Raw genomic sequence first — 14,987 nt, 5'->3', positions numbered from 1 at the left:
CTACTACAAATAATAAAAACTAAGCTAAAACTCAACAACATTTAATTAATAACTTATAAATACACCCTGATTAAAACTGAATTCAAATTAAAACTAAACCCAAGACTATTCTAATTCTGAACCACAGAAAATAAAGGCGACACGGTCAACTGAAGTGCTTTCTGTTTATTTCATGCTAACCTGTCAGTGTCAGCTTGTGCCAATCAATAAATACACAATAAATAATCAACAGTCATAACATCGTGATTCACTATTAAATAAAACTCTTAAATACAAAATAAATACAAAAAAACTAGAACATGTCAGCAAAAACGATGAAATCCCTGGCAACTGCAGTACTTCTGCTGTAATAATAGTACATCAGTGCTGGGCTTGAAGGTCCAGAGAAGTAAAATTACTTTACAGTACATAATGAAAAACTTTGGTGTACTTTGTACTGTAAACATCAACTCTCCAAGGCACTTCAGTAAAAACAAGTTTGGTGATAAAAAATTCACTCAAACTCAAGAAAGAAAGAAAATAAAATTTGGTTTGGACTCTATTTACTTTCATTTAAAGTGTCTGACCAATCAGAGGTCTCCTCCCCACCCACCTCTCTGCCACTGTCCAATCAGAGTTTAACACACTCTATCCAGGGTTATGTTTTACGCCTAGCTGATCTTCTCAGTTTTTACCCTCTGATGTTTTTAAAGTGGATAAATCAAGTATTTCCAGGTAAAATTATTTATCCTAATCTTTGCAGCATCTTGTTTTCAAGTAAAAAAAACAAAAAAAAACCATTAAATCCGACTTAAAACAAACATTACAACATTAGATGTTTCAAGCTTAGCCTGATAGTTTGTTGTTTAGTCAATAAATATATGTGTATGAAAGAATCCCCTAATTACAAAATCCTTAATAGGCACTTTAATTTCAGTTTTTGTTATCTGACATCCTTATTTCGCTGGTGTTTTTGTAGCTGTTATTGCTGCCCTTTTGCTCGTCTTTCAGGCTCCCTGGCGAGACCTGTCCTGGTCTGCCGCCGCCTCCGCCGCCTCCTCCTCATGACGTTGTCCGCCAGCGAGTTCGCTTTCTCGTAAATCCACGGCAGCTCCCACAATGCTTTGCCCTGCACCTTGATGTTGTCCATCTGGAGAAGGAAGACTGGTCAGTTTCCAAATAATATCAACAAGTTCATCCAGTGATAAGCTGCGTCTGTAAATGCTTAATTAAGGTGATTTATTGTATTTTAAGACCTTGAAAATACTCAAACTGTTAGCCTCTTATTTCAGTTATTTTGGTTAAAATAAGGTAATTGTTCTCAAAGCTTCTTTAAAAGTCTTTAAGATCTCTTAGAACTTTCACAAACACTTCACAAGGTGTTTTAATAAACCCAAAATGGACCTTTTTGAACCCAAACATCAACCTTGACTTTGAGAACTTCAAATATTGTTGAAAGTCCTTCAAATTTACAAAGCATCCACACAATTTAAGACGCCACACATGATACTCGCTAGTAAAAACACAAAAAATAACTTTAGAAAACGCTTCTCCAGATCCAGATTTAAGCAGAACCAAGTGAAGAACCGTTTCCGTACCTCAATGTGTTTGAGCTTCTGCAGTCCGTGGAGAACCTTGAGTTGCTCCTGATAGCTGTGCCGCTTCAGCTCCCTGATCTTCTGTAAAACCTTGATCAGGTTGAACCTGGTGTCGCCGGCAGCCGACGGCTCGGTGGTGCTGGGGCCCGAAGTGTCCGCTTTGTCCCCACTGGTGGCTGACAGGGGGCTTGGAGTGGGCAGCCCCTTCAGCATGTGTCCAAACAGTTTGTCATACGCCTCCAAAACGCCGCCCATAAACAACATCTGGGACTGAAAAGATGAAAAAATTAGTAAAAAGAGTTTTAGTTGTCCATTTTTTACTTTTACTATCTGAATAAGTTAATTGAACCTGTTAAATGCAACAAAAAAGCTGCTGATCTCTTGCTTTACTAGCATGTACCAGCCTTGAGGTTCTAAAGGTTTTTTCACACAGTGGAAAAACTCTGTGGTTTCCCACACAAGAGTTAAACTAAGTGTAGTGTGGGCCATGAAGGGGAATGCCACCCACTGCCTGTTAAACATGAATGTCACATTCCAGTTTTGCTCATCTGGATGCGACAGTTTCATTTGGTGTAGATGCATATTCAGGTGCAGCGGGAGGGTCAGAGGTCAGGAAAAAAAGTGTCAGACTGAATAAAAACTAGATCGAATTGTTGCTTTTTGGGGCATTAAATGAGTCACAGGAGGTCTTAGGAACATTTTGCTCTAAGGAAAAAGTGAATGGCAAACCCCCTGGGGGCTGTTCACGCTAGCTGGTCACTAAAGCTGTGCTAAAACTTCAGTGAACACCAGAAATAATCTCTACATATGCGACAAGATAGTCTGTGCTTTATTTATGGGTTTCCTTTGTGACACATTCACCAGATTCTTTAAATAAATTCAGCTCTAAAAAGACAAATAAGCTCTCATGGTTACAAACTGTTAGCTGTATTTAGCCAAATTCCACATATTTGACCCAAATCATAGTGAAGAAATGATCTAAAGTTATATTTTCTGATAAAACTAGCCCTTTGTGTTCAGGATTTGTTTTGTAGTTTGTTCCCCTACTGATCTAAACCTGAAACTGATCTCCATCTTCACATGAAAACCGCACCATTCTTCATGAGAAATGCCGGCTTGTGCCACAAAGAGCTTAACATTTGAAATCATCTACAATCGGCTCTTGAAACTAACAAAATGCCAACTTTATGTCACAGTTTGGGGAGAGTGAAAGTTCCAGTTTGAAGGAAAGAAAAACCACAATAACCTCAACATAAACTCCTGTGTGATAAAGTTCAGGTTTTTCAAAGTGTCTGAAAATGTTTTGGCAGACAGAAACACCAGCTAACTGCTAGCTTGGTAGCATCGGCAAGAAAACAGCTTCTAATACTCAACAGCCCCTTAATACACACACACACTCACAATGGGACTATTTAGTCACTTAAATACACTTTAAATCCCAAATTTTACATAAATGTGTGAAAATAGCTTCACTATATAAATATTAGCTCAAGTAGTTAGGCTAGCTTAGCAACAAGCTAACCACAACATGCTAGCCTGGCTTTTCTGAAGTTCAGAAATATTTACTCTCTGCCTTGTGATAGATTATTTTTTAATAAAATAATGATTTTTGCTGTTTTCTGTAACTATTCAACAGTAAATATCTTTTAAACAAAGTTTCTGTTTATCAGTGTTGCTGGATTTAGATTATTTTCTAAAAAAAAAATTGGGTCAAGCTAAAACCTGTAAATTACAAATTACAGTTTGAAATACTAACAAAAGAGAAAATCCTGGATTAGCCTTTGATCGTCTATAAAGGTTAATTTCTCTAAATATTATGTATAATTTGTTTGTGTTGTAATCAAATACCTTACTTAAGGATCTTAAGTTATTAATGTCAGTGCTAACTTTGTTTATGTTGTACTTTAAGCTAACAGCGCTTTAAATGTAATGGCTCTACACCAATGGTGCAACACAACTATGACAATCAGAATAATTAAATGAATCAATACCCACATTAGATTAGACATCTTTACATAATTTATAACCAAAGTAAGGACTTTACACTATTTTATTGTTTATTTTTGTAGCTGTTATTGATTTAGATGTTTGATTTACCTCCATTTTGCCTTTCAGTTCTTCTTTGGGGAACACGTGCTTTCCGTCGTATATATCCGATTTAGAGATTTTCTGCAAAGAGATCAAAAACACAAATATTTGATTTTATAATAATAGAAATAATTAACATTCCTGCACACTTAAACAGACTAGCATCGAAAGAAGGCCTTAATGGTGTATTCACTGTTAGAAAGGGAATCTCAAACTTGCTTTCTGCTTGGCTTTCAAAATAAGATAAAAATATTTCATGAAATAATTAAGCATGATTTCTGCAGATATTCACAGCATCCTCTGTAGCAACAAAACAATATTTTTGGTGCAAGTATTTTAGTATACTTGGAAAAAGCTAACTTAAACGTAACTTTGCAACAAGAAACAGGAGCTTGATTTAAGAAAATAATTCCTTAATATTAAAGATGAAGTACTAGTTCCACTAACAGATTATTGCACTTAAAATCAGACACTTTTCCCATGTTGCAAGTGAAATAATAAGTTAGTATTATCTTTTTGTCCAAGTATACAAACATGTTTGCGCTAGTACAATTTTGTGTTTTTGCGGTGTAGATTTGTAGTCCAGTAATGCAGATGTAAAAATCCTGAAAAGTCTAATACATTTTATTCCTTTTTATATGTTTTACTGTAGCTGGATTACAGGACCCTTGTTGTTGCATTAGTTGTTGAAACAAACTTGAGAAATGAGGCACAGAGTTGGTGCATGAAAGCAGCAGGTTGGCCTTTAACCCACACAGGTCTACGTGTTTGCGCATGTGTGTGTGTGAGTTTGTGGCGAGAGCCTCAGGAAGCAGCAAAGACCTCCACACACTCAGACTGAAGCAGCTCGGCTGCGGCGCCGCCGTTCATACTCACATAGTGCTGCAGCAGGTCCTGCAGGGTTCTGTTCATGTCCTGAGGGAGGTACGACCCGCTGACCTGACCCACAGACAGCCATGCCAACAGGCAGACCACCTTCCTCATCACAGCGCCCATCCTCATCATCATGCCGCTCCTCTCACTGTCTGTTGAGTGTCGGTTTGATTCCCGGAGCGATCCCGATGCAATAGCCAGTCGTTTTTGATCCCTGTCGGAGCGACTCGGCAGTCGTGTCTCTCGCCCTGAAGTTGGCTCAAACTGTTTGACTTGTCATGAAAGCATTTATTTATATCAGCCTGCGAGAGAGAGAGAGAGTGATGCAGAGATGCAGCAGTGATCTAAGTGTGAAAAATGTGGTTGTGCAGTTTCCTTTAAATCACCAAACTTCATAGAAGTGGGTGAGGGGTCTCCCACTCATGCAAGTTAAACAATTTATAAAGTTTCTGATAGTTTCCTCCATCTCCCCTGGATTTAGTGGGAAGTAAAGGTGCAGCTGGTTATTTTGGGGGATCAGAAAGGAGCAGGGATGCTGATGTTCTGCATATGAAGACAAAAGCAGCTGGAAAACGCTGAGGTGGTTTAGGCTGCAGCCTGCGTCGGAAAGCATTAGATCCAACAGAAACCCCATGGAAACTTTTACAAACGCTGATCAGTCTGGTGCGTTTAGGGTTTCCCTGGGAAATCTGAGGAGTAATTAAACAGCTGATCTCACTTTGAATAAACTGTTTGGCTGGATTTATTTGTCACTTTTGATGCAATGCATAATAGAAGCATAATATTTTTTTATTTTAGAGTGTATGGCACTAATTGTGCAACATTTGGTACAACATCCACAATGTTCAGACTGGAAAGGCCTACACTGCAAAAACTCAAGTATTTCTGATCTAGGTTCTAGTGCAAAGCTCAAGTTATTTATTCTACTTGAGCTTATTTTAAGTAAATAATTGAATATAAATAAAAAGTGCTACTGTTATTTATTGCAAGATATTTTTTTTTACCACAACTAAAATCTTTCTACAGTAAAGGTTTATTTATTTAAACAAGCTCCTATATCTTGCATAAAAGTAACTTGTAAGTTATTGTTTTCATATTTCAAGTATAATGAGATATTTGCATCAGAAACTAAACAAAATACTTGGTAAGATTTAATGTTTTCACAGTGTAGACTGTGAATTTCAACAACAAAGTGAAATTTTCATTATTACATATAGAAGCGAGACTTTACTGCACTTTACCCCCTGCCCCCTAATTTCCAAATGTGACATATTTTGTTCCAGGAAACCAGGAACCACTTTGTGAAAATGCAGAAGTTGGAACTTCTGCATTTTCTCCTGGAATTTATAAGCTTCTTATTTTGGAGTTTACGGCAATAATGATGCACAATTTGGTACAACTTCCAAATGCTTAGACAGGAAAGACCTACACTGCAAAAACCTTTGGTCTAATTTCTAGTGCAAATATCGTAGTACACTTGAAATAAGATAAAACTAACATAAAAGTAACTTTTTGGCAAGAAATAGGAGCTTGATTTAAGTCAATAACATGTAAAAATAGTAAATTTTCATCAATATTAAGGATTTTACTTAAATCAAACTTACCCATCATTTGCACCGCATAGACCCAAAATCAATAATACATAAGTTATAGCTAATCACATTTTGTTATGAAGTTAATAAAGATAATAAAGTAAAAGCAGAAAGAAAATATGTCAGATTTGGAAAAGAGTTTTAAAAATTTTTGCAGGAAAGTCTTGCTCCTGATATATTAACTATAATCCAGTGAAAATTCACCTACACTGCCAAAACATTAAATCTTACTAAGTATTTTATATAGTTTCTAGTGCAAATATCACTTTTTATTCAAAATAATACAAAACTAACTTGCAAATAACTTTTCTGCCAGGTATAGAAGCTTGTTTTAATTCAATAATTGTTGAGTATAGATACAAATTACACCTTCCACTGGTTGATTTTTTTTCTTCCAAAAGTAAAAATCAGCCAGTGGAACTGGTATTTCTTTTGTCTATATTCAGGACTTATTGATACAAATACATGGTAAAATTAGTTTTTGCAGTGTAATGAAGTTGGATAAAAATCTGTTTTCTTTTGGTATTGACAACAGATACTTGTAGATGTTTTGAAGTGTATTGTGAACACTTCTGACCCCAGATATTAATGCTCAAAAAACATTGAAAATAATAATTTTTCTATATTTCACAACACAATTAAGCTTCATAAAATATAACAATGCATTTTGCAGAACCTCTGTTTTGTGCAGGATCCCAAATCTTAATCAGAGCAGCTGAAAAGCTACTAGTTGGTTTTGTCTTGTTTTAAGTCTATTAAGATATTTGCAGTAGAAACAAGATGAAAATATTTGGTTCTTGTTTTTTTGTTTTTGTTTTTTTTTTTAAGATCTCAGCTGTCAAACTGCAAAAACATTAAATTTGACCAAGTATGAAACTGTGAAATATTTCAGTTTATCAGTGAAGACATAAATGAAAAAGCAAATTTTACTAGAATCATCTCCAGCGATTAATATCTGCCCAGATCGCAGCTTATTGAAAAAGTTAAACTGATTCAAAATGTGACACATTTGATTGTAATTCAGCAGAAAATCACTGATATCTTCCACAATGAGGAAAAACTGATTTCTGATGAGCATAGCTGTTCATCTTGCATGCAAGGATACCCATGGAAAGTTGAGTGGAAGAAAAACGTGTGGTAAAAAATAAATAATTTGAAGTGTATCAAATTGTCATGAACAGTTCGGTGAGGGGTGGTGAGGCAGACGCTGTAGACCCAGGTAGGATGAATAGTTGATTTTAATAAAGAAAAAACACAGTCCAAACAACAGGCAGCACGCACATTAGACGGGGACCCGACGAGGACGCAGACACACAGGTGGCATTAAATACACAGAGGGTAATCACAGAAACGAGACACACCTGGGAATGATCATGGGGAGAACAGGACAACACGGAGACTCAGAGACACAGGAAACTCAAAATTAACACACAGAAAACACCGAACATGACAGAAATATTGTGTGATAAATAACTTGTTTAATTGAATTACTGAAATAACTTCAACACAGTGCTTATATTCATAGTTAGCATGGTTCCTCTCTGGGTACTCTGGTTTCCTCTCACGCTCCAAACTGATTACTGCTTGTTTGAAATGGAGATCTGCATCAACATGAAGGGAAATAATCCATATAACTTACTGATATCCACCTGCAGTAGATCAAGTTCATACCTTGCTTTGTGTAAAAATAAAGGAGGAAGAAAATGGTAAGAAACAGTAAATTTTTATAAGGAAAATGCTAAATGGTTCCATAATTTTCTTAATTTTACGTATGTTTATATATTTTCTCTCGTCTTGTGACGTTCAGCTTGCAGAAGATATCACCTTTCTGTGCTGCAGTGGGTCATTTCAGAGAAGCAGCAGAGCAGAAAGAAAAGGCAGAATGACTGTGGGTGGCACTAAAGGTTCTGTCCTGAGCAGAACCGGTTCTGATTCTGGCCCGTCTTTCTGTGCAAATGAAGTGAGATAATTACCTGGAACGTTAAACAGACGCAGTTCTGCGATCGCATCTCTGCTGCGCGTGTTTTGGGTGGGAAACAACCTTCTGCAAGATGCATCAGCTGCAACCATGAAAGAAGGAAATTAAACCACAGGAGGGTCGGCGCTTCACAGAAAGAGCTTTATAGTAAATGAGACGAGATGTTTGACTCAAAACTTATTTATTAGCATTAATGTTTCTGCATTACATGCAAATAAACATATTAAATCCTGCAGATGTATTCAGCCCCTCTTCTTTGCAGAACTACAACAAGTTCAGTCAGATTGGATTCATAACATCTGTGGAGATCAGATTTTAATTCTTGAATCAGATTCTGAGTTGGATTTTGGTCTGGACTTTGACTAGGCCATTCTAACACATGACTCTGCCTTGATCTGAACTGGCAGTTGTCCTGCTGGGACCTCAAGTTTTCTGCAGCCTTTTAATAAGGTTTAGCGCCATCATCTTCCACACCATGATGCTGCCACCACCATGTTTCAGCTTGTAGAGGGTTTTGCATGCAGAGAACCTTCATCCTGATGTTTTCTGGAACCTGAAAACATGACTTCTTATGACTTTCTCTCACCAGTAACTTTCTTCTACTAAATCCTGATTAATGAAGTGCATTATTTATAGTTATTATAAACTAACTTCACTTTATAGTTGGGAAAAAAACTTTTATTTATTTTTTTTACATTTTACTTCAGATCGATGGAATTAAATAACTGAACATATTTCCTGTATGTCAAACATTTTGCAGTAGTTGCTTTGTAACGACCCCTTATTAAAGGTTAATATAGTTTTTTTTAATTAAATGTATTCTTTGTGATATTTTTATATTAATTGTGTTAGTAATTCTTTAATTGTTGCAGCTGTCTGCAGGCTGGATGCACAGTAAACTGATCACATCCAGCAAACAGAACAAAGACCAAACTGTGGACTGCAGGTGAAATGCGACGTTGTAGGCCTGCGGTTTAGAATGCTCTGCAGAGTTAAACGTCTGCATGAAGGGTTAACTCAGCGACACAAACACACAACAGCAGCAGATAAACTAGAATCAGAGTGGATTTCATTTGATGTATAATTTTTTATCTAACTTTAACAGACATCTTGAGCTACATTGGTAACTTTTAGCTCCTCAAAAAGCAGAAATATTATCAAAATGAACAACTTTGAGCCTGTGTTGGTGGAGTTTTAGGAAATAGACTGACATTTATAACAGGTTTGGTTTCTGTTCTCATTCATGGAGGAATTTAAAATATTTTTACTGAGAAATAAGTCACAGATCTTTTTTCTGTAACTTAAAGTGACAAAGTTTCTTTCAATTTTTATTTTTATCCTTTAATTTTTTTCTGGTAATAGTTGACCAAAATGCTGAAACCCCTCTTCAGTCTTTTTTTATTTTTACATAAATAATTAACTTGTAGGTGATTAATGCCGCAGTACAGTGTGAAGTACGGTGCTGCAGGTATCATGATGTGGGGATTTTGCACTCAGATTCGGAGTGAACTCCACAAAAAAAGTAAAAATTACACCTATAAACTAGTTTTTGCTCTTCTGATACTGTTTGTTCTCAGATCTTTGTAAAAAAGTTTTTAAAAGTAATTTAAAGTCACATATATGATTATATGTTCAAAAGGTTTAAAAAGAACATGTTGTCCAATTTTAATTTTATCTACTTAATAAAAAAGTCAAATGATTTTTGTGTAAAATAAATCAGTAAATTGTTGTGGTATGTGTCTATTATAAGACAAACCCACAGATTAACGCAAAAACGTATAAATGAGAATCTATATTTTACACCTAATATTTCTTTGAAGAAGTTATTGTTCTGTAAAAAATGTTACCCTAAAAGATGAAGAAGTGTCCATCCACATTAACTGTGCTTGTAGGTCAGATTTGCTAAAAATTCAGAGTCAAAAAGGCCACTGAAAATCCTTCACAGGGCCAGAAATGGCCCCCGGACCGCACTTTGGGCACCCCTGATCTAAGCCATCCATCGTATCTGAGGCTTTTTTTCAGTCGGGCTAAATTCTTCTGGAGCTTCTAACATTATTATTCTGGATTCCCACAGTATTAAGCTGCCACCACCGTGTTTCAGTGTGACGATGCTGTGTTCAGGGTGAGAAGCGGCATTGAAGGGATTCTTGTTTTGGTAGCAATAAAAAACAAATTCTAGATTAATTAATGTAAAGTTTTTGTTTTTGTGTCAAAGTGAATTTTTGCAGTAAACTTTACATGAAGCTCAGCTGCAGGTAGCTACCTGAAGATACTGTTTTCTAATTTTCCCGCTAACTCAGTTTCTTATTTTCTTCCTCTTTGTATGAAATTCAGCTCTGAGGAACAACACGAGAGCCGTCAGTTGTCTGACGGAGGCTGCTGCCATTGACTAGAAAAGACGAAGCAGACAAAGAAACAGGAAGGTGAGGACACTCAGGTGTTAGAGCGTACGGGTATCCCCTGCTTAACGCTGGAGTTTCACAAAAGGAAGTTTGTCTCTGTTTGAAGGAAATGCACTGTTTCTTCTCAAATATGATCCTGAATATGAACCATCTTATTTTTACAAAACGTCTGATGAACTAAGGGTAAAATCCTCTGACTGTTTTTATCTACAATGGTGATTCAGTCAACTTTAGGTTTTAAAATGCAAAAAATAATAACATTAACAGAACTTTTAGAGAACAATGCAGGTTATTCGGATGGTTAGGATTTAAAATATTGGGACATTTTTCAGATTTTAGAGATAAACCTGATGAACAAATAAATCCCTGCAAATACAGGAATACAGGAATTTATTTGTGTACTTGCAGTGTTTCTAATGCCTGGCTCACTGCATATTTTTGCCTAATTCTAGTTTAATGTGTGTATCTGATTAACTCTTAAACACTGAGCTTTAATGGGTCGACAGTCCAACGTTTTCATTCAGCTTTCTCAGTTTTCAGATGTTTAAAAATGACGTCTATAGCATAAAACAGGTTTTTAGTTGAATTGTCTTGTGTTCTTGATTTTAAATTTAAACTAAAGTAGAATTGTTATTCCTCTAAAATGAATCTTTCCTTTCAGAAAATGCATCTAATAAAGCTGATTGCTAATAAAGAGAAGTGAGAAATAAAGGATGGTTGGTTAATAAAGCAAAGGGCCATCCACTGAATCTCAATCTCTGTACTTGATGTAATCTGTGATACCACAAGATTCTTGAAGGCATTTTAATGACAAAATCAAAATATTAGAACTGCTCTACAAGCTATATTTCCATTGAAATATGTGAATTTTGAAAAACATCGCAAAAAAGAAAGAAAATGTTTGCATCTAGTAGTTTGGATTGAATAAACCAGGCTACACAAATGGTGATTCTGTCAGACGTTGATGTTACTCATTGCTGTAATGAACAGGAAGTATGAGAGGTAAAGGTTTGTTACGTCAGAACTTATTCAGTAATTGTGTTTCCATCTCATCTTTACCGTATTAACTCTTTCGGAAAAGCCAAAACCAAAGTTAATCGAGCATTAAAATCTTTTTTGTGAAACTGAGGGGGTTATTTTGAGTTTTAACGTTTCCATCAACCGTTTTTAATCAGTAGATATTTCAAACTGCGCATAAAAAAATGTAGATGAAAACACGGCTTGGTTGGACAGAGCGTCTGCTCTTCTCCTGCTTTTGTTAAGCGAATCCCAGAATCCTAAGCAAACAGGAATCTGGTCCATACAGATGAACTTTTCTGCTTCTGCTGCTGCAGATTTGTGGAACAAGCTTCATTTGATAGTCTGGTTGCCATGGTTTCTGATTGTTTTCTTGTAGACCTTTGTCAGAGTTGGGTGATTCTTCTCAAAAAGAACCCAGACAAGTTTTGAAATAAACTCGTAACTTTTTGAATTAGTACTGTTTATGAATGCTGGAATGTAAGAGCAGCTAAGTGGTTTATGTCCTGAACAGAGGAAGTAATGAGGCCATTAGTAAATTCCTGTAAGTAAAGGGTTGATGGATGTTCAGTCCACTTTAATCCAACTCCAGTCCATTTCTCTAGAAAGTCCGTTTTGTTTGGTGAGGTGTGAATGCGTCATCGAACTGCGGTCCGCCTGAAATCCTCCTGTTGAAGTGAACTCTGGTTCGGTTTGAATGTATGTGTGAACGTTAACCACTCCAAAAACCGTAAGTGGACTACAGCGCAGAGCATTCTGGGTAAATACAACCAAAACAAAAGCGCTAACCTCGTGCTAACGGGACAAATAGCTTGTGGACTTTAGCCAAAGGTTTTGTGTCGTTTAACTTCAGTGATTCTTGGTGTAGCGCCCCCATAGGTGAGGAGGGGAACAGGTTGTTTAAAGCATTGGTCCCCAACCACCGGGCCGCGGACCGGTTCCGGGCCACGCAAGAAATAATGAACTACTTCCAGATCTTTTATTATGAAAATCCTAAACCAGATTTTACCGGTTACGTCTTGTGCGTCAAAATTGAGCCAACTTGCAGCAGAATGAGTAACAAAACAACATCGGAGTACTGTGAACTGTCGGCATTTCGCGGTTCACCTTTCGCTGTCTCGCTGCTTCGTGGATTTGCATCGTGCATTGTGTTCTGCATTCTGATTGGCTAAACAGTCTCTCTGCTTCTTCTCTACCTGTAGAAGAAGAAAAAAAACGCTACAGAGCGGAGTCAGGATGCAGAAGAGCAGTGAAATACACATGAGTCACTATTTGTCCTACTGTACTTTGTTTTTTTTTTTTTTTTCATAATCATTTTTTATTTTCTCCCCTTCTAATCCAATGACTCAGGTCGCGGTGGGGCGACGCTGATCTCGCAATTCGAGCACGGGAATCCGCTTTCAGTTCATATTAAAATTATTATTTTACAGTACAGTAGTTATTTGTAAAAAAAAAAAGTTTATACAGTGCTTTTTATTTATTAAACAAATGTTTGGGCCTGTAAATAGGTTTTGTTCTTTGGTTTCAATGTATTATGGAGTATTTTATTGTATAATAATTGTAAAAAAATAAAGGTTCCTACTTCGCGGATTTCGCCCCCCGCCCCGGACTCGATACTTACAACGCCGCCGCAGCAAAATTGCGAAGGGCTGACCGGTCCGCGCGACTAAAAAGGTTGGGGACCACTGGTTTAAAGGGTTTAGTTGGTTTGACAGTGAGAAAGAGAACCATTGCAGCTGAAAATGTAACAAATGTTGCAATTTTGGTCCCAAAACGAACTGAGTCTACCAGACTATCAGGTGTGAAATCACCCTTAGTGAGTTTTATTTAGTTAAACTTATTCTTTCATGTTTGTATTGTTTATTTTTTCCATTCTTTATGGCTATTTTCTTGGGTTTACTCTTCTAGTAAAACACTTTGTGATCACTGTGTGAAAATTTGCTTTATTACTTACATGCTTATCTAATGCTGTTACCAGAATACCTTAAAAATCATGATTTTTATTTATTTGTTGACGATCCTGCCAACAAATCGTCCATTTTGATGAATCATATTTTCTAAACTTTTGGAGAGTGGACGTTTTTCTTGGTGTGAACGAAGCGAAATTCCGGAGTTGCGTTGAGGGCTACCCCTGTACGACGAGGCCTGAGTCAAAGGCTGTGGTTTGACGCTGCATTTAGATGCTCCTCAGTGTAGGAAGGTGACGACAGCAGGAAGACAGAAAAAGCTGAAAGGTCTTTTTACCATAAACCAGAGGAGTGTGAAATGAGTTAAGTGACGTGGTGAAGGCGTAATCGCTGACCAGACTTCAACATGCAACATAACCAGAAGCATTATTTTTAAAACATTACACAATTCGAAAAGAAGTGGGGAACTTATGTCAGAGTTTGAAAGGTGTTACTATAGAAGCTGTAGTTGTTAGCGCTTTAAAATAAATTCAAAATATACACGTCTATGATCAGTTTGAAGCAGAATTAATTTAGTTTTACATGAATAGTTTAGAATAAAGTGGGCTGGTTTGCTTTTTCTTAAGATCCAGGTTTACGGTTGACTATTTTTACTGCAAATTTTCCAACATAATTTCGAGAACTTCTGTAGAACTGACCTCTTCCTTCCCACCTGAAGAAATGTGCTTATAGCTCAGATTAACTAAAGACTCGCCAACGCTGATGTCAACATACCAAAACTGTGACATTAAGAATTACCAACCAACCGACTGGCGGGCGTTTGGACATAGGAGGTGTGAATGGAAACAGAAACAGGGGAGGTGAAGTGGTTTGTTAGCCAAACTCAAGGACACACCTGGCATCCCTTCACGCTTGCTGTTGGATAGCAAGATATATCTGCTAAAAATCTACTTTTTTTAAATGGAGACTCAGTAAAACTTAAACAGAATTTCTGATTTAACTGGATTATTCACAGTAAACAACGTCAATCTGAGTGGAAACATCACTGGCACTGGAGTCCCACACCAGCTGCCTTTTGCATCCAATCAGCTCAAACTCTCTACAAACTTCATTAAAACAATTGATTTATTATTAAATATGGGCAAAAATGTGTAAAAATCAACTGTTTTCAACTGGTTACATGTGTTATATAGTCTATTCATCTATTGACATTTTCTATTCCTGTTTATATGATTTTTGTAGTACAGAACCAGTCAGTTCTGTACTACAACACAAATCTGGAACAGACTCCCAGAAAACTGTAAAACAGCTGAAACACAGAGCTCCTTTAAACCAAGGCTAAACCCTCCCTGTTTAGAGTTACCTTTAATTTGAAGTAAGTGAAATATTGATTTGTTTATTTGATGTGCATTTACTTGGTGATTTTAATGATGGTATTTGACAAAATGTAATGTTTATTGCTCGTTTCATAATTGATTATTGGTGTTTTTGAACTGCCTTGTTGCTGAAATGTGCTACATAAATAAACTTGACTTTACTCTTTTTTTAAGTTC

General features: G+C 36.6%; 1 protein-coding gene and 1 long non-coding RNA gene across 3 annotated transcripts in view; one reads left to right on the top strand and one right to left on the bottom strand.

Moving 5' to 3' along the window:
* The window catches only part of LOC114161582 (uncharacterized), a 104,212-nt gene that overhangs the window by 12,476 nt on the left and 76,749 nt on the right, over positions 1-14,987 (top strand). For both annotated transcript variants that reach the window (XR_003599048.1, XR_003599049.1), the window contains 2 exons: positions 991-1,146; positions 10,443-10,531. This is a non-coding gene — a long non-coding RNA (uncharacterized LOC114161582). The remainder of the gene's footprint in view (positions 1-990; positions 1,147-10,442; positions 10,532-14,987) is intronic.
* Positions 151-4,820, bottom strand: LOC114161579 (interferon gamma 1-like). The gene is made up of 4 exons (XM_028044936.1): positions 4,542-4,820; positions 3,675-3,746; positions 1,578-1,847; positions 151-1,129 (listed from the first exon to the last, which is right to left on the bottom strand). The coding sequence occupies exons 1-4, from the start codon at positions 4,671-4,673 to the stop codon at positions 962-964; spliced, it is 642 nt and encodes a 213-aa protein (XP_027900737.1). The 5' UTR covers positions 4,674-4,820; the 3' UTR covers positions 151-961.

This window comes from Xiphophorus couchianus, chromosome 18 (assembly GCF_001444195.1).
Source record: "Xiphophorus couchianus chromosome 18, X_couchianus-1.0, whole genome shotgun sequence".
NCBI lineage: Eukaryota > Metazoa > Chordata > Actinopteri > Cyprinodontiformes > Poeciliidae > Xiphophorus > Xiphophorus couchianus.
This window is presented reverse-complemented; position numbering and strand designations above follow the sequence as displayed.

Bases quoted from the DNA above. Each gene is read 5' to 3' on its own strand.
- LOC114161579 (XM_028044936.1), bottom strand. From the start codon at position 4,673: ATGATGATGAGGATGGGCGCTGTGATGAGGAAGGTGGTCTGCCTGTTG. The intron at 3,747-4,541 runs GTGAGTATGAAC...ATCTCTTTGCAG, and splicing joins AGGACCTGCTGCAGCACTAT to AAAATCTCTAAATCGGATAT. The intron at 1,848-3,674 runs GTAAATCAAACA...TCATCTTTTCAG, and splicing joins AACTGAAAGGCAAAATGGAG to TCCCAGATGTTGTTTATGGG.